Below are 27,081 nucleotides of genomic sequence, written 5' to 3' on the forward strand. Positions count from 1 at the left end.
AGCATGAGGAATTTTGACTACTGGCTCAAAATACGATCCCAAATATTCTGTGTCATGCTTGATTATTTCCCCACTTCCTCTCTTCTCCCTTGTATTTCATCCCAGCCAGAGATTTATAATCTGTTGTTTCACTTCAGCTCGAGATTGTGCTTCAGAGCAGCCAAATAGCTGCCAAATAGTCCACAAGAAAGTAAAAATCTTAGTACGATTCCAACCAGACTCTTTAAAATACAACATTCTGAAGCCTAATGTCCTCTGATTTTATTAGCTCTTCTAGAGGGGTGCTTAGCTGGCAAGTGCAGCATCTGCCACCAGCTCCTTGCAGCTTTAACAGCCTCAGTGCAAACTTCTCAGCCTTGGCACAAATTTTCTAGGGCACAGTGGGTGGTGATGGATGTGTTTTTGTTGTTCCCAGCATTCCAGTTCCTCCAGGATCCAGGCACTGTGGCAGTGCACAGGATGCAACCCTTTCTTGGGCCAAGGGGAAGTTGGTACCCTGGTCACTGCAGAGAGCAGTGGACCCTGCCTGTCTCTGGGAAACCATCCTTTTTTGAGGTAAACCATCCTTTTACAAGGTAAACCATCTTTTTCACCCCACTTTATGGGAAGTGAAGGGGCTGCTATTGTACTTCAGAGCCAATTCTTCACCTGGGCACAGCAGGTATAAACCCTGCACAGGAGCCTGTCATGTGGAGGGGACTCTGCATGGCCAGTGACACTAATTGTCTTGAGGGGAATATTTCAGCCTAAGTGGTCTCTACTGTCTATAAAACACTCTGTACCAGCGATATTTGCTTCTTCTCTTAGTGGTAAAATACATTTATTTGTTAAGTGGATCCTAATCTATCTCAGAACAGTGTTTTTAGTCTTTCACAGTAGCATTTATAATGATTGAAAGTGTAGGCTGGAGAGGACATCTTTCAGTAGCAATGAACAAAAATAAGAATAACTTTTCAGTATTACCATATATCAATAGCCAATTATTTTTCTAAGGATGGGTTCTGGCTGGCTGCTAATGGACTGACAATGAGATACGTCTTCCAGGAGAGAAAACATCATTCTAAAGATGGAGTGGTTGGCCTTTTAATTTTAAGGCATTACCAAAATCACACCTTTCACCTTTAAAAATTGTAAATGAGCACAGAATTGTTCTAAATCATTTAATTGCTGCTTTAACTGAGCCTGGTTCATGCTTTTCAGGGTATGTCTTTCTTAGCACTGATGGTGCCGCTTCATTTCTTAATTTTTCTTGAGGAACGACATCCTCCTTGCTTGTACTCTCCCTCCCAGCTGCTTGCTGGCCATCCATCTGCAAAGGCAATTTTAGGAATCTGCAGACAATTCACCCTTACTCATATGCATTTCTAGAACCTGATACACAGCACAGATATGCACAGGCACAAAGTAAAAGCTATTAAATGAGATAAAATGTAAGGATGCTTTAGAAAGCTTTTTCCAATGTTTCAGATAAAGCAGGCTCACATTTCTTGCTGCTTTTTTCTTCTGCTTATTCTTTCATCTTCACCTGTTTCATCCATCTGCCTCTTTCTCTCTGACACAGGGAGTTTTGATGACATGGATTAGGAGTCCTGTGTCTCTCTGCTAGAGCTCTTTGCTTTAACATTCCTCTTGAAAACAAGCTTGAAAGAAAGATCACTTAATGCTCTAGAATATGCACCAAGACTTGGCTATGACTCGACTATTTACAAATAACCAACGAGTTTGGGAAAAATCTAAACACTTTCTTATTATCCATGCTCATGGATCAAAGTCCCTTCTTGTTTTCAGATGAATGTTGCCTGCTGCTTTTGATGGTGTCTGGGAGAAGAGACCAACAAAATATTCAGAGATGAGGAAAAAAATGAGGAAAATTAGTGCCATTCCCAAAGCCACAGGTTGGATTAGTGGCCATGGGACCTGTTCCCACTGGTCCCTCCATTACCCTGCATTTGGCCATATGCCTGTGGCTCCCAGGGCAATGGAGAAGGAGGGAACTGCTCAAAATTGCCACATCAACTTGAATTCAGGTCTCTGGGGCTATTTATTTGAACACTACACATGTTCCATACACAAGAAGCCAGCTGCTCAAACAACTCCCAAGAAATAAGAAATGTGACTAGAGTTCCTGTGACATTTTATATCCCAAACTTTCCCCAGTGGCTGATGGTTCCTTCCTCAAAGTGACATATTGATTGTGGGTACATGTAAGGGTAAGCATGATTGTGTTCAGTATTTTGAGCTCATCATCTGTTATCCCATTCCCATTGTCATCTGATTCCCAGACACTGTCAAACTGGAAGCAGTAGTGTAGAAAATTGCAAACAAATCAAAAAAGACAATGGCTGTGAAATGAATCAAACCACTGTTCCTACTCTTTGTATTTCCTTCAGTATGAAACTTCTTTTAGAACAAAAAAATACCATTTTTTACATTTTGGACTTACAGCTGTGAAGGCAGGGATGAAGCACTGCAACTCAGCACTCACCAAACAGAGCAATCATTTACTAAAATATGACAAAGACAGAGGATGGGTCACCAAGGCACCAAGGCCAGCCCCTTACCTAGATCTGTGTCTCAACCCATTTTGACTACTGAAGAACCCTGCGCTGCTGCAGACATTCGTCCATAGGTATTCCAGCTTGTAATGATGTGGGACAGCAGCACCCAGAGAATCCTCTTGCACGTTTGAAGTTCTTGACCTTGATCCTCTCCATTTGCTGCATCTGAAACAGGGTGATGTGATTACAAAAGTTCAAGCCCAAGCTCCTTGACAGCTTTCCAGAGCAGCCCCTCGTTGTGTGCTTGCCATACCCCGAGAGCAGGCTCTGACTGGGTGTGTATTTGTATGAAGATGACCACATTAAATTTAAGCAGAAATAAATGGCTATTTAACTGGCACAGATACACAAGGCTGACATAATCTCTAAAGGTTTGAGGCTGCTATTAAATTTGTTCTCCCTGTTAATTTGTGAGCAAGACGATAATGAAAAACTGGTAACTCTAAAGCTGACATAAAAGGTAAGAGAAATACAGTTGGCAGGGATAATTTTATGCACTGTCAAAGTGAAAAGGCTTTGCTAAATGTACGTAGGCAAAGATACACACTGTCATCTTAATGAGTTATTAAAAGATGGACTTCTAATAATTGAATCATGACTTGTCACATTTGTATTTGTTTAATATCTCTAGTTCTGATTGAATCTTGTTTTGAGTTTGGATCTTAATCAGGTCTGATTTAGGCTCTTGGTTCAAATAACTCAAAGTGATGAGCATGAATCTCGTTGTCCTATTACCTCCTCAGCTTCCTGTTTTGAGTGAATACAATGTTCTTTTGAAATCTCATGATTAGTTACTGCATTTAGCTAGCAAGACTGGACAAGTGAGGTAGCTGGGTGATATGCTGATGTTAAAGGTTTGAATTTTCAAAGAGGAAGCCTTCTCTTCCTCTTCTGAACATCACTTGCTAGATTTTGGAAGTACTTCAAATGGCTGACATAGTTACCCCTTAATTCCTTTGCGGGTAGAGCTCAGAGAGTCTTGGCTATTTGCAGTGCTCTGTTGTGCTGTTTTTTTGTAAATTAAGAAAGAAAATCTCTGTAAGACAAGATCATCTGTTCTTTAAAACTCTTTTCCTTAAATCAACTCTCATGGTCAGCCTGGAATGTGATTGTATCTTCAGTGACACAGAGCTGTGCCTCGCCAATCTGTTTAAAATTTCTCATCAAATTCCTGAAGTCCCATCAGTCAAAGCTAACAAGAAGTTGCATATCTCCAGCGCCTCTCACTGAAGTGCACAAGGCTGGGACTGGCACAAGTCCCTCCTTCTTCACAGTCCTCAAATTTGACCACATCATATTAATCTATTGTCTCTTGCAGCTTCAATTCCTCTAAACTTTCAGAGTTTTCTGGTTCTAATATATATTTTTTAAACAGAAGGAATGGGATGATGCTTTAAATCTCATTACAGTGAATAAGTTATCCCGTGTTTCCATGGAAGGAAAAAGCTTATTTTTCCCCTTTCTCTGCCTAAGAATTTTTAGGTGCTCAAGTCTGTCTTTAAAACCATCCATTTTTCTCTTCTTTTTAACTACAATCATTATTTTTTGGGGTCTCTTCAATTCACAGTTCAAAAGAAAGCAACAATTATTTTGCTTCAAACTCATTGAGCCCTGAAGATAAGGTTTTTATAGATAAGATAAGGTTTTTATCACTTTTTCATTGCCAGCCTGCTCAGTTTATTTCTCCAGTTCTCTAAGAAAGCTGTTTGCTTTGCTCAGCTTCACAAAAGTGGCTGAACCAGAATGGGGAGATGGCCAACTCCCTCCCTGAAAAGCTTCCACAGCATCCATTCAAAAACCCCTCTTGGGATGCAGACACACTTCCACAGGGCTTTTAAAGGTCTCAGGACAGTCTGAAAGTGTTTGAAGAAGCGTGGTATGGAGCTGGCTGGAGTTGAGGGTGTGAGGAGGGGTGCCTCCATCTGCTTTTTATTAACAAGATTTTCAAAAGTTTGGAAACATCAAAAGATTTGAACTAGAACACCAGAGAAATGCACTGGACCCAAATGTGCAAAAGGAGGTGCTAAAAATGCTTGTTGGTACCTACTTCTGTCAGTGGTGGGAAAGGGACATCTTGCTTAGGAACATGGACACCCTCAGCACCTGAGAGCTGATGGAAGAGCAGACTTTACATGGGCTAAGTTGTCCAACACTTACACTGTGCAGGGAAAATATACTCCTTATTTAGCTGTTGAGATGCTCAGGGTGCTTATTTAGAAGTTCACAAACAGGTGGGAAAGCAGGAGCAGCACTGCTGGTGCAGGAGGTGGGTGAGCCCCAAGAGCTGCAGGGAGGGACCCCAAAACCCCTCACTGGGTGTACACAGCTGATGGTACAGGGAGGTCATGGCACTTTCCTACCTGCCTTGGCTACCAGGGTCTTGAAGAAACACAGCAGCCCCAGCCTGTGCATTGAAAACTGCATCAGACGGTGTAAAAGAAGTAAAATGTTCCTCCTGCTACAAAACTGAGCTGGCAAATATCACCCAGGCGAGCTGTTGGTGGGGAAGAAACTGTATCCTCCAGCATGTGTGGATATAAATAAACAGAAGCTGTGCAGATACTTCAGATGTCTACTAATGCATCTTGTATTTATGTCCGACTTGAAGAGATACAGAGAGTTTAGTAAATACTTCAAATTGACAGCAGAGACATATTTTCATAGAATAAATGATGCTGGTAAGTGGAGACCTTCCTTCCCTTCAGGAAATGGGGAAGAGTTGTCTCTACTGATATTATTTCCAATTTTTTTTTTTCCTCTCAGGAAAGAGAAAAAGATCTCATTGAAGACATCATATTTGTCACTGATTAGATTTCAGTGTTATTTTTTTAAAACCTCAGATCTCTTAAACCTATAGGGCACCTATGAAATACACACTCATTTCTTCCAGGACACTCTGCAAAGACCTCTGTTATGTTGCCTGGGCACAATTCACAGTGGGTACTCCTTTTTGAAAATTACATTTGTGATACCTTTTTAAAATCCAAACCTTAAATCTGCAATTTTAGATCTTCCTAAAGAAGGAAACCACAAAATAACAAATCCCTACGTGCCTTTGTGCGTGTTTTGGAAGAACAAGTTCCATTTATTTGCAAACATTGAAAATATTTTAGTGGTATTGGATTTAACAGGCCAGAAACATAGGTTCTGGAAAACCAACCAGTCTGATCACTTGTCATTTCCTGCAAAGAAAATAGAAAATAAAAAATAAAATCCCCAAAATTTAGTCATGAAAGAGCCCCTTCTGCAAACTTGTGCTGAATTTTGTGGAATGATTTTTTACTAAACACATTTTCTCCGAAACTTAGACCCAGCTTCCCAGAGAAGCCCACATCTCTTTAACCATCAGAACTACAGGGTCCTGTCCTTTTCATGATGAAGCCAATAGCAAATCCAATCTAACTCTGCAGGGTCCAACTGTAAGACTCTTTACATGAAAAAAGAGAAAATTTGATGTTTTATCAAGTCTTTTAAACTGATTCTCTCCTGTTGCTAATTCTTAGTGCTTCATCACCTTTGCTAAACTTCCTTGCAGCTTTTGGAACAAATACCCCACATAGTCCGGTTCTGTACTCCTGCCATGCCTCCTGCTCGTGCAAACATCCCTGTTAAAAACAAGATAAGCAATTATTATATTATATATTGTTTTGGGTTATTGTTTTGTTTGCAGGTTTTTTTGGTTGTTATTTTTTGGAAACGAGATGAAGAGGAAGAGGAGGGTGAATGAATTTTAATGTTTGCCTCTCTTTATAAACACTGCTAGGCAGGCATAGAAGGCACACCTCCAGAACAGCCCAGTGCCGTGCAGTGCCTGCTCCGGCGGGTCACGGCGTCCCACGGCAGACAATGCGGTGTCCCACGGTGTCAGCCCCGTCTGACGGCCACACGATGAGGGCTGGGCGGCCCGGTGGAGCCCGGCTCCAGGCGGCCCGGGAACGCTCTGCCCCGCATCAGCTCTCCCAAGCACGTGGCTGCTGGGGGCGGTCAGAACGAGGGGCTCCGCTGCCGCACCCCGAAGCAGCACCAGCCCCCCGAGGACAGCGCGCTCCCGGCCCCGCTCCGGGACGCTCCGGGAGAGCCGCGGTTCCGCCGGCCCGCAGCGCCCCGAGGGGGCCCCCCCAGCCCCGGGGCGGTCCCGCCGCCCGCACAGGTGCCGGGATTGGGCGGAATATACAAATGCAGCGCTGACGTAAGGCGGCTCCGGCCCGGAGAGCAGAAATAGGGCCGGGCCGGCCCGCGCCTCGCACTGCCCGCGCCGGCCCCGCCGCGCTCCGCCCGCAGCCCCCGCTGCCCGGCTTCTCCCCAGGTGAGTGCCGCCCCCGCGCCGCGGGCTTCCGCACGGGGCCGCGTCCTCATCCTCGACCGCTTGTGGCACCCTCGCTTCCCTCCTCTGTACGCTCCGCGGGAGCGCCGGGCAGTCTCCGGGTGCCGCCGCCCGCCGCGCCCCGCCGAGCGCTCGCTCCGCGCCCGCGGGGCCGGGGGAGGTAACAGGTGTGTGCCCGCCGCGGGGCCGGGAGGCGGCGGGGCGGGACGGGCTGCGAGCGGGGGACCTCCTCCTCCTCCTCCTCCTCCTTACCTCGCGTCCCGCACCGTGGACATGCCGCCCGTGGGGTGGGATGGGGCGGACGCGGCTGCCGCCCGGGGTCGCGGTGCCGCAGCGCTCGCCCTGCAGGCCGCCCTCGGCGGGCGCGGGTCCCGCGTGGGGCCGGTGGGTCCCGGCGTGGCCGCTGGGTGGTGCCGCGGGCCGGGGCGGGCTGAGCCCCCCGCGCCCGGAACCGGCCCGGGGCTGGCGGCGGCAGCCTCAGCCGGCTTCCCCAGGTCCCTGAAATGCTGGGAATACTCCCCGGGCCGGGGCTGGCCGCTCGCTGCCCAGCGGAGGGTCACGGGAGGGATGGCGTGTCACCTCGGAGTGAAGCTGTTTTGGAACGTGTCGTGGGTACAGCTTCGAAAACCGAGGCGAAATCTCTGCGAGGTTCAGGAGTTTCCTGGTAGTCCCGCATTCCTGTTGGATTGACGCTCCCCAGATTTATTCTAGAACGTTGAAGTGTCTTGGAGAATTTCAATGAAAGGGAATCTAATCAAATTTAATAAATTACATTTAATTAAATGAAATATTTTTGCGTAGGTTTTGCTCAAATGAAAAGTCCGGTTTGTACTTAAGCATAAAAGCTGATTCCCATGAGTTCTTAATGCACCCAAACTTTAAGTATTAACTGCAGACAGCTGACAGAAATAATTATTCGGTTTCATTATGTCTTGCCGAAACAATTGGCTTTTCCACTTAATTTTTGTAGGTTAGTTTTGTAGCACTTAACAAGAAATTTCTGATCTCAAAATTATTTTGCCGGCAATAGAAATGCTGTTTAGATAAGGGTGGAGCAATTGGGAAGGTTGATAGCAGGAACTAAGGACCAGATGCTTATCTGGTTTTAATAGCATCAGTTTGAATAGAGGTAATAGTTATGTCCAAATGCTTTCTTCTTGCTATAGCAACAGTCAGAACTTCAGGTAATTAAGTTCAGCCTCTTTCTGATGTGAAGCTTGTTGGAAATTAGTGAAAGCTATTGCAAACTACTAGTTTCTCAAATAAGCTGCAATTTAAATAGCCCTGAAGCAAAACCTATAACTGCTTTTGAAAAATTCTTTAATCTCATTACAGTCACCATAATCAAATTCTTAAAGCTTTTGTGTTGCGGAGGAAAAAGTTGTGGGATCACTGCAAGATCTGATTGTTGCATGTTGCAGAAATGCTTTAAACAGTTTGTGCTGTTCTCCACTCAAATGCCAAGATGCATAGTCCCTGTTGTTTTTCAAGGTGACCCTTTTTGCTTGAGTAGCTCCCAAACCTGTACCCTAAAACCTGTGCTTTTTTTTGGTTAGCATGTGCTTGCCGTTCTTCCACTGGAGACATTGCACCCATTTACTTTAAATTTGAGGCTCTCCCTGTGTGTTGGTGCCTGCCCAGACCCATTTGGCCTTGGGATGGGTGTTTTGCTGTTGCCATCTTGTTTGAGCTGCTTCAGATAACAGTGCATAGCCTGGTGCTGCTGTACTTCTGGAGTGATGCTCGCTAGAGCAGTGCCAGCTGCAAGGAAAGCTGGAAGGCTGCTCTAGGTCAGAGGAGGAAACCACAACCTTCAGGTAAACTTTTTAGCTTTGCATAGTGTATTCTTTATCACAAAGACCAATATTTATTCTTTCTTTGAGTACAACTGCTTTTATGTTGTGTCTGTTTTATGCAGACATTTCGTTTTGAAGCTTTGATTTCTCTGGACAGCGATGTCCATACGAGCTCAAATCCAGCAGCTCTGTCCCTCCCTGGAGTGAGGAAAGGAAATTAATAGTAAAACTGATCTGAGTGGTGGTCTGGATCTATTCAATCAATTTCAGCTGTTTTGTTGACTTCAGGGAACTTTTAACCTGCAATCTGGTAGCTGTATTGTATGTAATAGCTGCAGACCGGGTTCTGCAAGGAGCCTTCCCTTCAGCTCAGGGTACAGCGGTGCTGAGCTGTGGTTTAGGATGCCAAGTGACATGAAAATGTTGTGTGACTCCAGAGTAAGCTCTCAGTTGGTATTTATGGTACATATTTATTGCTTGGTTTCGGCTATTATGATGCAAGATTAGGCTTATTAAGATATAGAAGTGTCCTTCTCTTGTTGTGACTGAGAGCAATTAGTGTGCTGTTAGCATGAAATAAAAATAAGTGATTTCTGAACTGACAGAAGATGTTCTAGAAATTCTGTTTATAAAGCAACCAGAGTTGCTGTCAAGTACAGTCTGCCCTTTCAATTTCATCAGTGTTACAGATCCTAATCCAGCTATCTTCCTTCATGCTTTCTGTGAGTTGTTTACTAAATACACATTAAATTAGTGATTTCCCTGTCATGCTTTGGGATTGTAATTTCAAGCAGAATATGATTCAGAGGTCTCTAGAACTGTGATGTTATTTACTGTGATGGCATCAACTGAGCACACAAAACACCTCTATTAAAGAAAAAAAAATAACAAAACCCTGTGAGAAATAATGTTGCTGTGCAAGAGCAATTCATAAAGTAACAATGCACTTGTCTCTTATTGATGTAGTGACTTTGGTTTATTAAACATTTATTTGTAGCCCCAGTTACATTACATCTGAGGTTCATAATTGGAATTTAGAAAGCCTAATAAATTTTGATTTCATCCTGAATGCTCTCCAGTGTGTTTACATTAGTGCCAAGAAAAGGCGTTGCTGAGTTCTGTGGGTGCTGTATGCTATGCTCAATTTAGTGATGGGGTGTCTTTGGGCAAATGAGATACCTGAGAATGTCACTGCTGGTGTAAATGGTCATGGCTCCAAAATTAGGAGTGATGCACTAAGGCTTGGATATACCCTGTAGCAAATACATGGCATGAAAAGACTGTAAAATGAGTCTTGTCAAGACAAGGTGTGTCATGGTGAGTTAATTCAGCTTGGCTGAGTTTTGCCATTAGCAGGTGGCCCTCCTTGTTGATGTGTATGGCTCAAGCCAGGCATTAGTCTGTCCTTCTTCCTATAGAAATGCCATAATTTCATTAAGGGTCATTATGCTTCATTAACAGGTCTGTTTAAGCCTTCCTCAGCCATATCAGAAATGGTTCCAGGGCTGAATGTTCCTTTGGTATTTTAATTGTAGAAGGTAGTAACACAATCTTGTGTTATTTTAAGTCCAGAGGAAGTACAGCTTCTGGTTTAGCTTCCAGGGCACCAGTTCAGGGTTGTAATGTGTGAAACACAAGAATTCATCTGATGCCACTTTGATTAACTGCATTGGTGTTCTTTCCAAATTCATTAAAAAACTACACAAGAACCACTGCTCAAAGTGCATGCATCCAGTTCCCCACAGATTATGTGGGGCTGTGGTAGGCTTTTGCCAGGGAAATTGTGCTGCTCTTGAGTGGAGTTGAGTGTGGGAGGGATTGGAAATGTCTCTGCTTGGGACAGAAGAACATGAGTTCAGGAATCACAGCCCCAGGTAGGACTCAACTCCATCATGGTTGGAGAAACATGTCAGCCCACTTCAGCATAGGATTTGTTTTGTGTCTTTCCAGTTTGGATGTGTTTGGTGATCGTCTGGGCAGGTGTCCTCATCAGGAGGATGAATGTCCCTGTGTGCTGGAGTCACCTGTCAGCCCTGGCTCACTCTACACACCTGATTGTAGCCAAGGGGGTTGGCAGTGGCTGTATCTGCTCAAGGCGATGTCCCCCTCTGAGTCAGAGGGGAATAATGATATTTTCTGTCACATTGCTGGGAGCCTCCAGTAGTCAGAGAAGCAAAGGTCTGTGTCTGGCATTTTCCTGAAAATCTGCTGAGGCTGCAGGTGTGAGTCCCTGACTGTGAGTGACTCTGTGCTGCTGGGGGCTCTGGAGAAGGGATAAAATTCACCCTTTGGTTTCTGCAGTACCACAAGACCATGTTTTGATGTGGTTTGCTTTTGGCCACAGTAGTTGCAGAAATCCCAGGACTGTTTCTGCAGGTGCTGTGTGGCAACAGGCATGTCCAGAAGAAGACAGTTTTGTGATAAAACTGCTACAATATAGGAATTCATTGCCAGTACACTGGAGACTGTAGGGATCTGTAGGCATAGACTGTGGATGGACACCGTCAGCTGAAGCCTCTGTTACTGAACCTGGCTTTTGTTGTAAGATGAGTGTTCTATAACTGTTCTATTTATTATTTTTTTTTTTTAACAGGCTTGAAATGATGACAGCAAGGAGCTTTAGGCGCTTCCTAGTGTTGCTGGGGGTTTTCCCTCTGGTCACAAGGGCATGGATGGATGTGGACCAGAGCAGAAGCCTGTATTCGGATGTGGGGAGGTTGCATCAAGAGGTACTGTACACCAGCTGCAGCTACAGCTCTTGGGTTTCTGTTCTTGGGCTGTGTTCAGGCTCTCTATACTGCAAAGAGAAAACAAGCGTGGGCTTATCCATGTATATTTGTATTAAACACCTCCTGAGGAGGTCAGTGAAACAAACTCTTAGACTTATTTGGTATATTGATACCATCTAGAAGTGAAATTGTGCATCTGGCTGCTGTGGAGATGCTGTGTTTGCCCCAAAGACTTTACAGCGTGCTGTCTCCTGGGGCTGCTGACACCAGTGACGCTAAATTTAACAAGCAAACTGTCCTGGCCCTTCATTTGGGTCAGTGCACATTTAGGTGAAGCCTAAAAAAAAAAAAAAAGCTCTTTTGAAGGAAAACTGACCCATATGACCCATAGCTGGTCCTGAGAGAATCAGCACAATTACTGCCCGAAGTGTTCCCCTCCAGACTTACTGATGTGACACCTTTCTGAAGCACAGAGGAATAGGAAAGGGAGCAGGGAACAGTGATTGCAGTGAGCAGTGATCTCCTTCAACCCCAGTGCCCATCTTGGTGGGACAGCAGTACCACCTCAATGCTCAGCCCAGGGCTCTGGGAGTGGAGAAGCAGCTGAGCCTGTTTCCAGTGCTGAAGGTTAAGTGTTGGCTGCTGTCACAGGGATGTGAATGGAGCACTCCCTGTCTCAGCAGTGTTTGGAGCAGGCTGTCTCAGTGGGACACTGGATTTCTGAACCAGACCTCAGCACTGCCTGTGGCACAGATGTAAATTCAGATTTTCACAAGTCTGAGGCTAAGACAGGTGAATAAAGCCACAAAAATCTAGAACTGTGACTTTGTTGAGCTGTAAATGATGAATGAATGCTGACACAATTTTAGTTATTTAATTCCTGTATGTTCACTCAATGGTTGCTCAAATGTCTGAAAGTGGGCGATGGTGCAGGAAGACAGGGAAAGGACACTTGGCTGTTTTTCATCTGCCATTGCCTTGAACGTTTCTGTGCTGGCAGACACATCAGTCATTGCCAGGCTAATGCTAACCCTTGATGGAGTCATGTTGCAGTTGGATCTATTTAAACCTCAGGATTTGGTTGTAGTTGGAGGATCCCATTTCTCCCAATCACATTCCATCTACAAATACCCAGTTGTCTGCATTATAGTTTAAGCCAATTTAAAAAGTGCTTTTTGCTGCTTAGCAGGGCTCAAAAGTAATTTCAGTGGTGTTGGATGTTCTACTGCTCTGAGGTCTGTTTCAGGTGCACTTTGTCCTTCAGGTATTCAACCTCTGTTCTGTAAAAGTGAACAAAAACAGTTCCCTTCCACACCTCCACTGTTATTTTGCTGCTGCATAGGTCAGGTAGTACACTGGCAGTTTGTTAAACCTGTTCTTGCAGGATGTCTGATCAATTTTGCTTTTTTATTAAAAATTATTAAATAATTTGCATTCTTGTGCAGTTAAAAAAATGCCATTTTTCACTAATGCACATTAATTTTGATTTTTTAAAAGTTGCTCTGAGGAATTGAATTTGTTACTCTACTTACTTTAACATAAATCATAGAATTATTATATTATTTGAAAGACACTAATTCATTTGATCTTTCTCTGAAGACCATAATATTATTGTACCAATTACTTGATCTTGCTTGAGGTGGATCTCAGCTAAAAATGTATTTGCTTAGGTTTGCACAGGACTGAACAAGTGTGAATATTAAAATTATGAATGTACAAAGATTGCAGTTAAAATTGATTCAAGAAATGTAAGTCATAATTCAGATTTTTGAAAAAATATCTGTACAGAAAGCTTGTTTTCACAAGAAATAGTGTTTATAGTGTGGCACCAAACATCAAAATGAATCTGAAAGCTCTGAGTGTAGCTTTCAGGTAGGTCAGTGAAACTGAGATAATCACCTTTTCAGAGTAAACAGCAGTTACTTTCTCTTGCAGAAAATAGCTTATCTGTAATACCATCCTAATAATAAAAGCCACCTGAAATCCTTTTCTAACGTTATAGGGCTTTGTTCAATTTGCAACTCCTTATCTGTGAGAGGTTTGTTAGGTTCCAAATTTTATGGTTTGATTAATACATATATCCATTAACATGTATTTAAAAATATTGAATCACAACTAGAAATGCTCCTAGCAAGTTACTAAAACCCTTTGAAAATGAGTAAAATATTAATTTACAGGTCAAGCAATTTTGAAGTGTGCTCTGACTGAAAATTCTGTGAACCTCCTCAAATATGTGGGTATGGGTCACTGACCTTCACTAATACTTGTTCTGATCTACATAGGAACAAATTTACTGAATCAAAAACATTGCTTAATTTATGTTCAGATTGCTAAATCAATTTCTTCATGGTATATGGTAGAATTATTGTAGCTGTGCTTTGAATTTATTTAAGAAAATAAGACTACAGGCTTTCAGATCAGAAATCAACCCTCTAATATAACGATGGTGTGTGTTTTTCTTGATGCACAGCCTTTCACCCCTCAAATTTATGGGGTGTTCCTGAGAGCAGGTTTGTTTTCTGGAATGTTTTTAGTCCTGATTAGAATAGTTAATAAATATGTATATGCAGTATGAAATTCCAGTTTCAATGAAAGAGCTAAAATGAAAACTTGATTTAAAAAATGACAGCATTAGTGTTTGACTGGAAAGCTGCAGCATTTCTGGTTTGTATTAATTTTGGAGTCTACTAGTGTGTTGTGTGAAACTTCTCATAGGCTGGTTCCAGGGATTGCTGGAAAGCTCTTGAAGCTTCTGGGAATTGCATGTGGACTTGGGTGAAGTTTCTCAGGGTTGTACCATCATGGGACTAAATCCTATTCAGCCAAAATATCAGATATATAGAGCTTACCGCTCTGGGGTGTTGTTTTTGGACAAGTTTTTGCCTCTGCCTTCAGCAAGTCTGATTGCATGTTCAAGTTGGATGTTCCAGAGGTGAGTGCAATTCATGGGCAGCTCTGTGCTGGCTCAGAAGGGCTGTGGGTGGTCCATGATACACCAGGTAATGTGATCTGGGGTCACCTCTTCTAGAAAGGAATTCTCAAAAGATGCTGCTTTCTGAGTAACTGCCAGTGGTAATGAAGGGAATTTCTTGTATGAGTAGGAAAGAGACAAACAATCTGGATCTGAAATAACCCTGGACTTTGGGTTTGAAGGAGATCTTGGCCAAGAGGTTCTGATGGAAAGCCAGTGGTGCTAGTCTGCTCAGTCTCTACTGGGTAATCCTCACTAGTAGCTCAGGCTGATTCTTTCAGCCTCCTGGGATATTTTGCAAAGCATCTTAAATACTGAAATTTGAGAGCCTCCTTCTCCCATTCCCTGCTTTCTCTGTGAGAGGCTGCTTTCCTGTGCATGCTGAAGCCAGTCTGGTTTTGCCATGGTTCTTGGGGCAGACTTTGCATCTCCTTTTCTGAACCTAAAATGAGCAGAGCAGTGCTGCAGGTCTTCATCAGCCCTTCCAGGAGCAGAGCTCCTCTAACACAAATTCTGTGTTATGTTTCCTGGGGCACTGCTGGTGGCTTGAATAATATTGTCATAACTTGATAGTGTGAAAGTGGAGAATAGTCCTGTGTTGTGGTACATGGAGAGTTGTTTTGTGCTGCATTGTTAAGTATTAGGATGTCACCAAGCTCCTGAGCAGTGACAGTAAAGGCTAGCAGGTGTTCTGTGGTCTGCTCAGAGCTAAAGAGCCATAACTGCTCTGTGGTTTTCTAGAAATAGTTAATTGCTTTAATTTGGCTTTCATGTCGTGCTTTTTTTGCTACTTATCCTCCTACTTAAGAAGTGTCAGGAACTTGTGCACAGCCCCCCATGCTCTTGTGAGGAGAACTGTGTCCCTGGGGAAGCTTCTCTGCACAGAGCTCACAGGTGATGCTCCATGTGTTCATTTTTCAAGGCAACATAACTTTCTTATTGCTGGCATTTGGCAGGTATTGGCTCTGTTTGCTATCATTGTTTTTGTTCATTAATTATTACTTGAAGGAGAGTGTAGATTCCTGTTCCTGGAAGTGTTCAAGGCCAAGTTGGATGGGGCTCTGTGCATGGTCTAGTGGAAGGTGTTCCTGCCCATGGCAGGGAGTTGCAATTGAATTATCATTATAGTCCCTTTGAATTCAAACCATTCTGTGGTTCTGTGATTCTATGGCACCTGAACTGCTTAAAATCTCCCAAGTATAAACATATGGCAAACACCTGGATCAGACCAGCCCTTCAGTGCCCTCCTGCCCAGAATAAAGCTTTTATCTGGAGTCTACTCACAAACCTCAACTGTGCTTGTCTAAGAGTATCAATTATTGCTGAAATTTCTAGTTATATTCAGATTCTTAAATGTTGCATCACTTAATGCTGCATCTGAAGACCACAGTAAGTTATTCTGGGCAGCAAAGGACTCATAGCGGTGATTTTGGGCTCCTTACCCCAGCAAAGTCATGTTTCCTGATCTGATGGACTAGAAAAGTTTTTGGAAGCAATGTAAAAAATATCAAAGGTTTTTGTTAAAACCTTTTTGCTTCCAATTTAAATAGAAACATAATTTCAGAGGATGAGCTTGGAATAAAACAGGCACAGTGTATAAATTTTATACACAGTTGAAGATCTAATATCCTAGTATTTATTTTAACTGTTAATAGTAGTAATATAGTAGTAGTAGTAGTAATAAATATTGTCTACCATGTGAGGGTTCTTCCTGCTTTTCAGTTTGGAGGAAGGAAGAAAAGAATCAGTTTTGAATTTAAATCTATACTGTGCTACAGCCTGCTCCTATTTTAAGCATTAATGAAAGTACAGGGAGACAGGACTAAAGTTCATTTTTGTATCACTTTGGTATGCAGTGATAATTCACCCCTTGTTACCTGTGTTTATGTGGTATCTCTAACAAGCAGTAATTGCTTTTTTGTAGAGCATCCTAAATCTTAACAGGTATATTATCCCTGTGGAGATGAGAAGCTGCTGCTCTGAGTGCTGGTTACCAGAGCATCTGTGGCTCAAAATGCTGTGGAATGTTTTTATAATATTTATATTAGGTGTGTTGAGGTCCTTCCTCTGCATCCCAAACCTTCCCCTCCACTTTCTTGTCTGTACTCAGAGGGCTTAATAAATGCTGTAATTTGTATGATGTAATAAATGCATGCTCTTGTGCTTGAAGCACTAGAAAATGTGAAAGTTGGAGCAAGGTAGGTAGTGTACACTTATGGATGCTAAATCTGAACCTGAGTGCCTGTAGCTATTACAGGCTACATAGCTCAGTCCTGCCTGAGAGCTAGCCTGAGAAATTCATGGGAGGATTTGAAAACAATCCTCAGAGACAGAAAACAGCCCTTGCAGGTGCTGTTTGTCTGTCCCTTGTTTTCTTTGCAAGAGAAAGTCAGAGAGTGCTGTGTACCACTGACCAATAATGGTGATGTAGTGGTTTGCTAACCAATAAGAGTTTCCTTTCTGTACTTTCCACGAATCAGTCTATAAGACAAGCCTGAAGCAATAAACTAGAGGAATTCTCCTGTTCTGACTCCATGAGAGTCTGTGTCGTCTCTACCCAGCCGGTCCTAACAGAGCGACATACACTTGAATAACAGCAGGAAATTAGAAGAATTTTGGTTTACATAAGTGGTTATGGCTCAATAGTGAGTGTCAGGGATTGTCAAGGTGCATCAAAAGCACAATTTGAAGATGAAACCCACTTGTTTGCAGTCCCTTACAGAACAAAAATCCATTTTTCTTTGTTTTTCTGACCTTCTGGTAGGATGCAGTGTGTGGTACCTCGTGGTGGTCCTGCACTGCCCAGTTTCCTGGGGACTGTCACCTTCCAGCCAGGAGAACAGCCCCCCTGCTGCTGCATGGGAACAGTTTGTGGTACATTAGATGTTAATGAGCTTGAATTTTGGGTACTCCAGTACTATCTCCGAAGAGCAGAGGGATGTGGGGTTGTGATGCCTGGCTCTGTGCTGAGCTGTGGTGCACACTGACTGCAGGAATCAAATTTCAGTTAGTTTTTCTCATGTCACAGTTGAACAACTGTGAAAAATCATACTGAGATAGGGAAATGCTGGTATTATTTGGAAGAGAATAAGACCAGAGTAAATGATGCTGCAAAAATAAAAGGAATCAAGGCAATCTTAACTTGGCTATGATGTGGCAGAGGGTTAAACTTTTCTGATATTCTGTTCAGAAGCCACTCAGCCTTAAAAGACTAAACGTTGAGCAAGTTTTTTTTCCAAATGTGACATATTTTTCCTTTGAAACAAAGACTGTAGCATTAGTGTTTAAAGGAAGGTAGTTCTACATGAAGTACTTTGGACCACCAAGCAGGGGAATTCGGTTTTTTAGATTAGCAAGGGTACATCCACAAATTTGGGATTTCTAAGAACAGCTGTCCTGTGAGCTTCCCCATCACAATGTGGAGATTTATGGAGCTTCACCCAGGTTTCTCATCTGGAGTCCGGAAATAGTAGTGAGTAAAATCAGAGATGCAGCAATTATCTCAGTTAGCTACCGTATGGATGAGCAGATGATACTGTGATGTGAGACATCAGAGTTCCCCTCAGTGTTCATACCAGACAGCAGAAGTCTAAATGGCCAGTGTCTGTTACTGATAGCTTTCTCCAAACAGTAGCATGTGATCTATTTTTTATCATGCCTGATTAAAAAAAAAAGTAAAAAAGGTGGATGTTGATGTTCTCTGCCTGATTAACATGGGTTTTTAAAAAATATTCTGTATTCATGGCTATAAACTGAAAATCCTGATTGTCAAATTAAGCAGTGTATTAGTCATATATATACTGTATTAGTATTAAGCAATGTATTAGTCATATACTGTGCTGATGTTCCAGTCCCTGTGCACACTGTCACACCAGTCCTGTACTCAGTGTCATTTCATAGAATGGTTTGGGTCAAAAATCATCTAATTCCACCCCACCTGCCATGGGCAGGGATGCCTTCCACTATCCCAGGTTGCTCCGAGCCCTTCCAGCCTGGTCTTGGACACATCCAGGGATGGGGCAGCCACAGCTTCTCTGGGTAACCTGTGCCAGGGCCTCCACCCTCACAGGGAGGAATTTATTCCTGGTATCTAATCTAAATCTATCTTCATTGTGTGACCCTTCACTGGAGATAAGGAGGAGAAGGCTCTGAAGGGAGGAAAAGAATTCATGGCATGGTAATCTATTAATAGGAACAGCCACTTCTTTATTAATTTGCTAAATGAGTTAGGACTGTATATTTATAAATTGTACAGCAGTTAGGCTGATCCTGAATGCAGGTCTCTGGAGACCTGGAGTGCGCAGGGATAACATCTGATTTATTGTGAGACCCAGCGTGAGCCCAGCTGCAGGGACTGGGTTTGATTTATCTGCTTGCACTGCCATGTCTCCCACAAAGGGTCTGGTAAGGCCAGCAGTGCAGGGAATGTGTGGGTCTAGAATGTTACCTGTTCCTCTGCATTTCTTCATCTGCTGCATTAATTGTTTTATTGTTTTTTTTGCTGCTGGTTGTGGGGTTTTGTTTGTTTGGGTTTTGGTTTTTTTTGAACTTTAGGGTTTTTTTGGAAAAGTCCCCTGTATTAAATTTACATTGCAAAAAAAGGGTGTCTTTTGACTAAATATAAATCAGTATTAAAGGGCAAGAGACTGAAACCATTGCAAGGTGATGGATTATCGTGCTTGAGGGCAGTTGGTGTCTCTTTGGTATCTGCTTTGGTGATCCACGCTCAGCATCATTCCCTGCTGGGATCAGAGGCCAGTAACAAACAGGGATGGGAAATGCACAACCACTTAAAAATCTCTAAATACATCCCAGGAAGTGTTCAAAGCCAGGTTGAATGGGACTACTGGAAGGTGTCCCTGCCTGTGGCAGGGGGTGTGGAACAAGATGAGCTTTATTGTTCCTCTCAACCCATTCTGTGATGACCCAAACCCAGAAGTGGCTTTGCTGCTTGCATCATTGCTAATGACCACTGGTAAAACTGTTTGTGGCATGCTGGCTACTAAGCACTGTTTTATGTTGTGTATTCCCTCTGTGTTGTTGTGTTTTAACTCTGCACAATGAAGTTCCCAATGATCCATGTTTGTTCTAAATGAAATCTGATTTATCACTAGTGCTCTGCTCATCCATGGATACATGATTCATCATTAATCAGGAGGTATCACATAAACTGCATAAACTATAACAGGAATGCCTTGGCATTCCTTTTGTTAAGAGCAGAAAACAGCTTTGTGCAAACCAGTTGTTAAATTGTGTCAGATCCACAGAGGTGTTGGTACAGCACGCTGCAGCTACAGGGAGGTGAAGCAGTGTGACAGCAGGTACTGAACTCTATTTGATTTTGATTTTCATCCCTCCTAATCCAGGTAGAAATATTTATCATACTTGATGACCCTGAGGTGCTTGGTCTTTTGGAGATGCAGGTTTTTTTTAGCTACATGTCTGGTGAAGGGCAATCCTGAAACAAATGTAGTACATTGATTGCCACACAGTGATTAGGCACTTCAGATATGGAATGGAATGATCTTTCATTCTGTACTCAGTTGACTAACGTGAAAAAGTAGGAAGTAGGTGCTAAAAGTGAACCTTGACAAATAAAACTCTAGTATTGCACTAATGAAATGCTATTTAAAGCAGTACATGAAGAAGCTTTTTAGGAGGAATGGAAAATCCAAAACAGGTTTTTCCCTTCAAAGCAAATGATTTATGCTCTGATAAGATGAGATTTTTAGTTAAAGGAATTTGCAGTCATTAAATGGTGCCCATGAAATAAGTCTCATTTATAACCATCTGCTTTATGGCTTCTGCAGAAAAGTATTCCTCAGGCAATGCATTCAAGAACTTCAGTGTCATTTTTATCAAAATAGTTTGGTTCTCTACTGGTAACACTATTAAAATCTGTGTGGTTGTTTTTTGGTTTTTTTTGTTTGTTTTGTTTTTTTAACTTGAGATCAGTATTATCTTCAAGAGAAGTCTGCCTGGAGCTGCTACCTTTTTGTGCTGTACTTTAAACCCTGCTGTGGCTGCCAGGTACTTTTCCATGTTTTTGTGTACCCTCCTGAAATCTTGAGCATTCTCAGTGGAGATTTCTCCAGGGAAGGGATGTTTTGGGGGACACACCAAGTACTGTTGTTTTCCCGGGAATGAGAAGAGATGGCCTGCAGCCTGACCTCATGTTCTTCTATTGCAGTTGTAACAAGCTTTTCCTCTGAACCCTGCATCTGTTTTTTGGGATAGTTTATGTTCATTAGAACTTACAGTTGAGAGCTTACAATAAGGGGAACAGAATAAAAGAAGGGATACTTTGAAGACCATCCTTTATCTTTCACAGTGTCTGTGCAGACATGGAAATAACAAGAGGGCATTTTATAAAAGTGAGATGACACTTGGATGTTTGTTTAATAGAGTCTTGATAGTCTGTTTCATTTTGATCAATATAATAGCTGTAATTAGTTTTAGTGTTTCTAAGCTTTTGAACTGCAGAGAATTCAAACAGCTTGTTAGTGTGAGGGACTCTGGGGAACTTTAAAAGTATTCTTCCCTTTTGCACATATTGCATGTACACAGGCCTAATGATAGTAGCTGTAGCTGAGGCTTTTTTATCCAGTGTCCTACCTCTCAAGCTAATATTTTGAAAAGCTCAGAGAGGTCCCTGGAGTATAACTGCCTGCACAGCTCAGAACTCTGCTGCATAAAGAGGATAAGTGCTTTGAAGTCTGTACTAATCCTGAATGCTATTTTACATATTGCTCAAGATCACTGAGGTAGTGTCCTACAGGGAATAATGACAGTATTTTTATAAGCAAATACCCATTTTTTTGTTTATCCCCTTCAGCTGACTTGAAGGGTGCCAAAGAGCTGGTTTCTGCTATTCTGATCCTTCTCAAATTTGGTGAAAGCTTTGTTTTGAGAAAGGCAGATTGTGGTCATGTGAAGGAAGGAGAAGCAGCATCTGCCTGCACAGATGATGACAAAGGACAGTATAAACTGTCACTGTGTTTTGGCCAGGATGTGGGTGATGTGAGGTGTCCCCTGGGCTGCAGGAGACCTCAGCTGTGGCTCTGTCCTGCCCTGGGACTTTCTGGGAGGGGGCAGGAGGCAGAAAGGGGTGTTTCTGTGGGCAGTAAATGGGTACCTACAGCACTGCAGTGTGTGGTGCCCAGAGCCTTCTCTTCTCCAGGCTGAAAAACCCCACCTCTATCAGCCTGTCTCCACAGCAGAAGTACTCCAGATGGTCTTCACGATTCCACTATTTCTAATACTGGCTGCGAGAAGTAACTCGAACGATGGAAATTTGGACACAATTGCAATTAACCCATAAATAATGTTACTGTGTGGAATTAAATATTTATTTTTTTGAAGTCTCACCATTAGTATAAGCAGATAGTGTTGCCTGACAGTGCAATACCTTCTGAGACAGTGTTTTAAAACAAATTTCTAGATTAGAGATGCTTGTGATGATTTGCGAAAAAGTTACGCAAAAAGAATTATATGCAAGACAATTATGTAGGTGTGCATGGATTGAAATGTGCCCTCAGCTCTCAGCATGAGTAGTCCAGTGGCTTTGAAATTATTCAGATATTTGAAGAAGTCTCTGCTAAAAAAATATCTGTAATGGCTCCTCCTTCTTCAACCCCAAATTTTTGATGTAGTAATAATCACCCTCCTAACTGTTCCCTTTTCACATCAATAGAGGGAAAAAACCCACATTTTCAAGACAAATGTTGTGTTTTACAATGTCTTTATCACACAGTGATGAGTCATTGTAAGTGCTATATTTATCTATTAAATACCTGTGGACAAACTGAAATGTGTGCTTGTAATTGCTCCTCAGTTATTTTATTTAGCTTCATAGATGTTTGCCTGGGTCAGTGATTAATGTTGTAGGGGGGGTTGTTCATCCTGCCTTTGAACAATTCTTGTATTTAATAAAAAACACCACAAAAAAATTCTCTTTTTCCTTATAGGACTCCAAAAGGTTTGAAGTTACAAGAAGAAAAGGTAGGAAAACCAGTTTTCTTTAGTGTGTGTATTGGTGTTGAGTATTCTTGCAATAACTTTTTAAACCAAGCATGAGTTCACACACTTGAAAGGTTGTGCTGCTGTGGGTTTTCCAACAGTCTGTGCCTGGCACTTGTCTGACAGTTCTCAGTGTTGCAAGTTGTAGATTTTTTTATATTTTTATTTTTCCCCAATGAAAAGCTGTTCTTTTAGCACAGAATTGCATGATACTGTTGGGTGTGCATGTCAAGGTTTGGGTGCTGGCAGGGCATCTAAATGGCTTTAAGCTGAAGGAAAATACTTTTGATTAGATACTGCAAATAAATTCTTCCCTGTGAGGGCAGTGGAGCCCTGGCACAGGTTGCCCAGAGAAGCTGGGGCTGCCCCATCCCTGGAAGTGTCCAAGGCCAGGCTGGAGGGGGCTTGGAGCAACCTGGGATAGTGGAAGGCGTGGCAGGGGGTTGGAATTGAATTAATTTTTTAAGGTCCTTTCCAATCCAAAACATTCTGTGCTAAACCTGAAACCTGGAGAATTTCAAGGAGAAAGAGGTGCAGACAAGGCTTTCCATGCCTTGGCATACCACAGCTCCACCCTGAGGTGCACTGATGCTCTGAGCTCAGCTCCTGCTCCTGGCAGCTCGGCTGCCCCCATAACTAACTGGCTTCTGTCAAGATTGAGTCTTTGGTGGCTCCTGGCAGCTGGGGGAGAATCAGCCATCAAAGAGCTCATTCTGGTTATCATTAATTTTGATTTTGTTCAGCAGCTGTTTTCTGGATCAGGCAGTTGCTTTCCTCATCTGTCTTGGTAGAGTATGAAGCAGGTGGCACTCTCCTGTTCAATTGATTAATGTATTCCCTGTTCCTTTCCAGCAGCTTCTTGAATTTCTTCAGGCATCCCATATGTTGGGAAGAGGTTGTAACTCCCAATGTTTTACTGCATAAGCAAAGAAGGTCAGGTTCAAGGGTAACTTGTCATTTGGACAAATAATCTCCTTTTTTTTTTCTTCTATGAGGCTGAGGCAGCAGAGAGTCTTAATTAAAAATAGAGCTGTTGCTAAAGGTGAAATGTATTTAATTTGTTTAATTTAGATGTTCAGTGCATGTGTGTGCTTGATCAAACTTCTGCCACTCTTCATGAAGAAATCCAGTTCTATTGTACTTCCCTCAGTCTTAAACTGAGGCAGGCTTCTTGGGTGGGTCAAGGCTGCTTTGAGATGCAGAAAAAGCATCTTGGGCATCTTGTGGATGTGGACACATTTCAGTCATGCTCTGGCTGTTGTTCATTATCAGCATGGAGACTGAATCCCGTCTTGTGGATGTACCTCTAGTCCTTTTTTAGATACGAGTTCTATTTCCAAAGCTTTCTTCCCAGTAAAAGTAACCAACACATATAATAACTTAAAGACAGCAATTTTTGAAATCAGTATTGAGTTTGCAGATTGTGTGCTTGGAGAATGTTACTTCAAAGCAATAAGTGAATTTGGAGATCAGTGCCTCAAGACACTGAATTTCCAGGCTAAGTGACGCTGATTTCTCATTGCTTTCAGAGGATGGGTAAGACTTAACTTTTATTTTGAGGGGTAAAACCATAACTTTTTTCAGAAGTGAATTCAGTGTAATGGACTTCTGTGTTAGAAGCTTCTTATATCTATGGCTGGAGTGAAGGGGATTGCAACAGATAGATTTAAGATGTATACATAAATTTGGCTTATGCCCAGCAAGGCAATATGTGGATTATCAAGTCTGTCCCATGTACTGCAAACTCCTCAGAAGCCAAGAAAATGCTAACAAACATGGTAAATACCTCTTGATCCCAAGAGCATGTGGATTTGCAGAGCTACCTGGGGATTTTCAGCAATGTTTAAGTTTCTTCCTCGCTGGAGTTATTCCTCAATAGTGCCTATAAAATAATTCAACTATAGATAGGCATTTTCAGAAACCTCTTCAGTATTAAAATGTGCACAGAGCAGATATCATTTGGTGTTAGGAAAAAAAATAACAGGAGGGTCAGAATGTTATGCACATGAAAGGATTTCTTATAAATTTTGTAATATGGTATGAGGTGACTTTAAGATCCAGGCCTTTTTCCCCCTAAAAATGGTAATTTTTGCAGCTAATGCTTTTTACCTGAGGAAATGAGATGATTGGAAGAGATTGGGGTTGGGGGTTTATTCCTATTCTGTTCCCTTAGTAGAAATTCTGGCTTTCTCTTAAAAAGCTGAAAAACTAAAAAATGCCTCATTGAAACACCCACAAATATGAGAGCTCAGCAGACTTTGTATCTGCTTTTATTATCCCAGGCTTATGGATGATCCAGGATGATTTAAAAAAAAAAGCTTTTGGTGAAAGGAGGGGCAATCCTGGTTTAGTCTTTTCAGAATTTTTCTTCATTTTGGGACAAAAGATTTGAATCCTTTAGATTTAAAGCAGACACTTTTTTTTTTTTCAAAGAGAACAAAGCCTTGATAGCTGCTGATCATGAAAACATTTGTTTCCATTTTTTTTAGTTGTGGATGAGTGTAGTTAAACTGGGAGGCTTTTGGTTTCCAAAGTGCCAGGATTACATATGCCAGAGAAATTTTGAACCTGCTCCAAAGCCCATTACAGTCAATGAATTGTTTTCCTTTGACTTCTGTGGCATGAGATCAACGGTAATTACATGATCTTTTAATTGCTGTGGTATGGAGGAGAGATGCTTCCCTGGCTGCAGCTGGCAGCCACCTCTCAGTGATGTTTGGAGACTGATTTTCTTCTCAATTGGAATGGAAATGGCTGCAGAACAGTTTTGTTCCTGGGATGCCTAACTGGTGTGTAACTATTACCCTTTTTGACTAAAAATAATTTTTTAATCAAAAAACCCCCAATCTGGGATTTGATTAGAAGCTGCAGGAATATTTTTCTAAATTCACTTGAAATTTGGCTCTGAGTTGTTCACACATATGACCCACTGTGGTATCCATCTGTATTACGCTCCTGCAGTGGAAACCAGAATATGGGGTAGGGTGCCAGGTTTTGTGCTTTGAAAACAAACAAACTCCCAATCAGCCAAAAAAACCTCAAAACACAAACTCAAGAAACCCCAGCATGTGATAAACAAGCACAGATTTGAATACTATTCCCCTGTTGCTCTGTTGAAGTAAAATCACAGGGCAAGTTTGGACAGGCAGATCTTTTTTCACTAACTGAATATTCTCTCTTTTCCATTTTAATGTTAATTTTCATCATTTTCCCTGCCCTTAGTGCACAGGAAAGAGGAATGGTGCCAAAAGGTGAATAACCTGTACACTCCTGTCAGCTGTCCAGTGTAAGATGGGGAAAAGCAAAACAGGAGTAGGGAGCTGGGAAAAGCAGCAGTTTGTGCAGAATATGTGGACATAGCAGGCATTTAGTGAAAAGAATGAAGAGAGTGGTGGAAAGGATGACATGTTGGAATGGGTGTGGTGGAAGGAACCTTAAAGCCCATCCCATTCCACCCCCTGTAATGGGCAGGGACGCTTTTTGCTATCCCAGGTTGCTCCAAGCCCCATCCAACCTGACTTTGAACACTTCCAAGGACAGGGCAGCCACAACTCCTCTGCACAACAAATACCAGTGTCTCACCACCCTCACAGGGGAGAATTTCTTCCTAAAATCTACATAATCTGAGGAGAAGACCCTGTGCAGGAAACTGGGAGACTGAAGGGTGTGTGTTAGATTGGAAGAAACACAGGACCAAGCTTGTAGAGAGCATCTGCAAACATTAGGCTGGACAGTGGCAGGGTTTAATTTTAAAGATTGGTTACTTTTCCCCGTGTAATGAGTATACATGAATGCATAATACTTACCTGTGGCTGTAAATTACACCATACAACTTATATATATAAAAGCCACATACCTTTGTGTCTATCAAATTCCCCATGTCTGGCAGAGCAGAGACTCCAGTGCTTTCCCCAATTATTTTAATGGCAAGAACACAGGATTTAAATCTTCAACTTCTGGAGCTGACACGTGTTCCCGTTTCAGTTGGCACTCTGGGGCTGAAGGATGCTGAGTACTAGAACAAATTGTCTGCTGCGTAGAACTATGCCTAAGCATATGTATAGTCACATTAAGCATAAAGAGCCAGGTCTTCAGTAGATAGAAATAAGCAAAGCTCTGCTGAATTAATGGACCACCTTTTCTTTTTTACTAGCTGAGAATCTAACCCAAGCACTTAAAACTTTTAATTTGTTTTTGTTGTTCACAATCATCCTTTCAACAAATTAGTGTCAAAAAATGCTTTTGAAACCGTTCAGCCAAGAAATGTTCAAGCAAATTGCTTCTGCTCTGACCATATAATCGTATTAAATGAGATGCAACTCTAGATTTATTCAGACAGATGACATCACTGCCATAAATACACAAACTTCTAAATACCTGGTTTGAATTAAAACTTCTTTTAATTGACACTTCCCTGAAGTTTTGACAAGCTCTGTGTTGTGGATGTCCTATTTGTATGTATTTATTACAGATACACAATCCTCATTGTTACACTGTGATTCCTAATCACAATGTGGAGCAGTAGAATATATCACACCCTGAGTTTTCCCAGGTTGCCAGAGTTTAACTGAAAAATCTCTGCATCAATTAGCAGTGGTAGAGGATCCAGCCAACAGCTTAAGAAATATTTCATTATTCTCCATTTGACATCAGTTTTTATGTCCTACATGAAAAACTAACTCAT

The 27,081-nt window shown here is 42.2% G+C and overlaps 1 protein-coding gene across 5 annotated transcripts in view; it reads left to right on the top strand.

Moving 5' to 3' along the window:
* The first annotated feature begins 6,776 nt into the window (after nucleotides 1-6,776).
* The window catches only part of FSTL4 (follistatin like 4), a 205,468-nt gene continuing 185,163 nt past the window's right edge, over nucleotides 6,777-27,081 (top strand). For 3 of the 5 annotated variants that reach the window (XM_005523495.3, XM_088063734.1, XM_088063735.1), the window contains exons 1-3: nucleotides 6,777-6,864; nucleotides 11,272-11,407; nucleotides 22,346-22,379. In XM_005523495.3, the coding sequence (XP_005523552.1) occupies nucleotides 11,279-11,407; nucleotides 22,346-22,379 (163 nt within the window). In that variant the 5' untranslated portion in view covers nucleotides 6,777-6,864; nucleotides 11,272-11,278. Of the gene's footprint in view, nucleotides 6,865-6,980; nucleotides 7,050-8,586; nucleotides 8,700-11,271; nucleotides 11,408-22,345; nucleotides 22,380-27,081 lie in introns of those variants that run through there. The other 2 variants (XM_088063733.1, XM_088063732.1) reach the window with 2 other exon arrangements.

The sequence above is a fragment of the Pseudopodoces humilis genome, chromosome 17 (genome assembly GCF_049639895.1).
Source record: "Pseudopodoces humilis isolate 2021_Gansu_Grassland_sample_001 chromosome 17, ASM4963989v1, whole genome shotgun sequence".
In the NCBI taxonomy this organism is placed as follows: Eukaryota; Metazoa; Chordata; class Aves; order Passeriformes; family Paridae; genus Pseudopodoces; species Pseudopodoces humilis.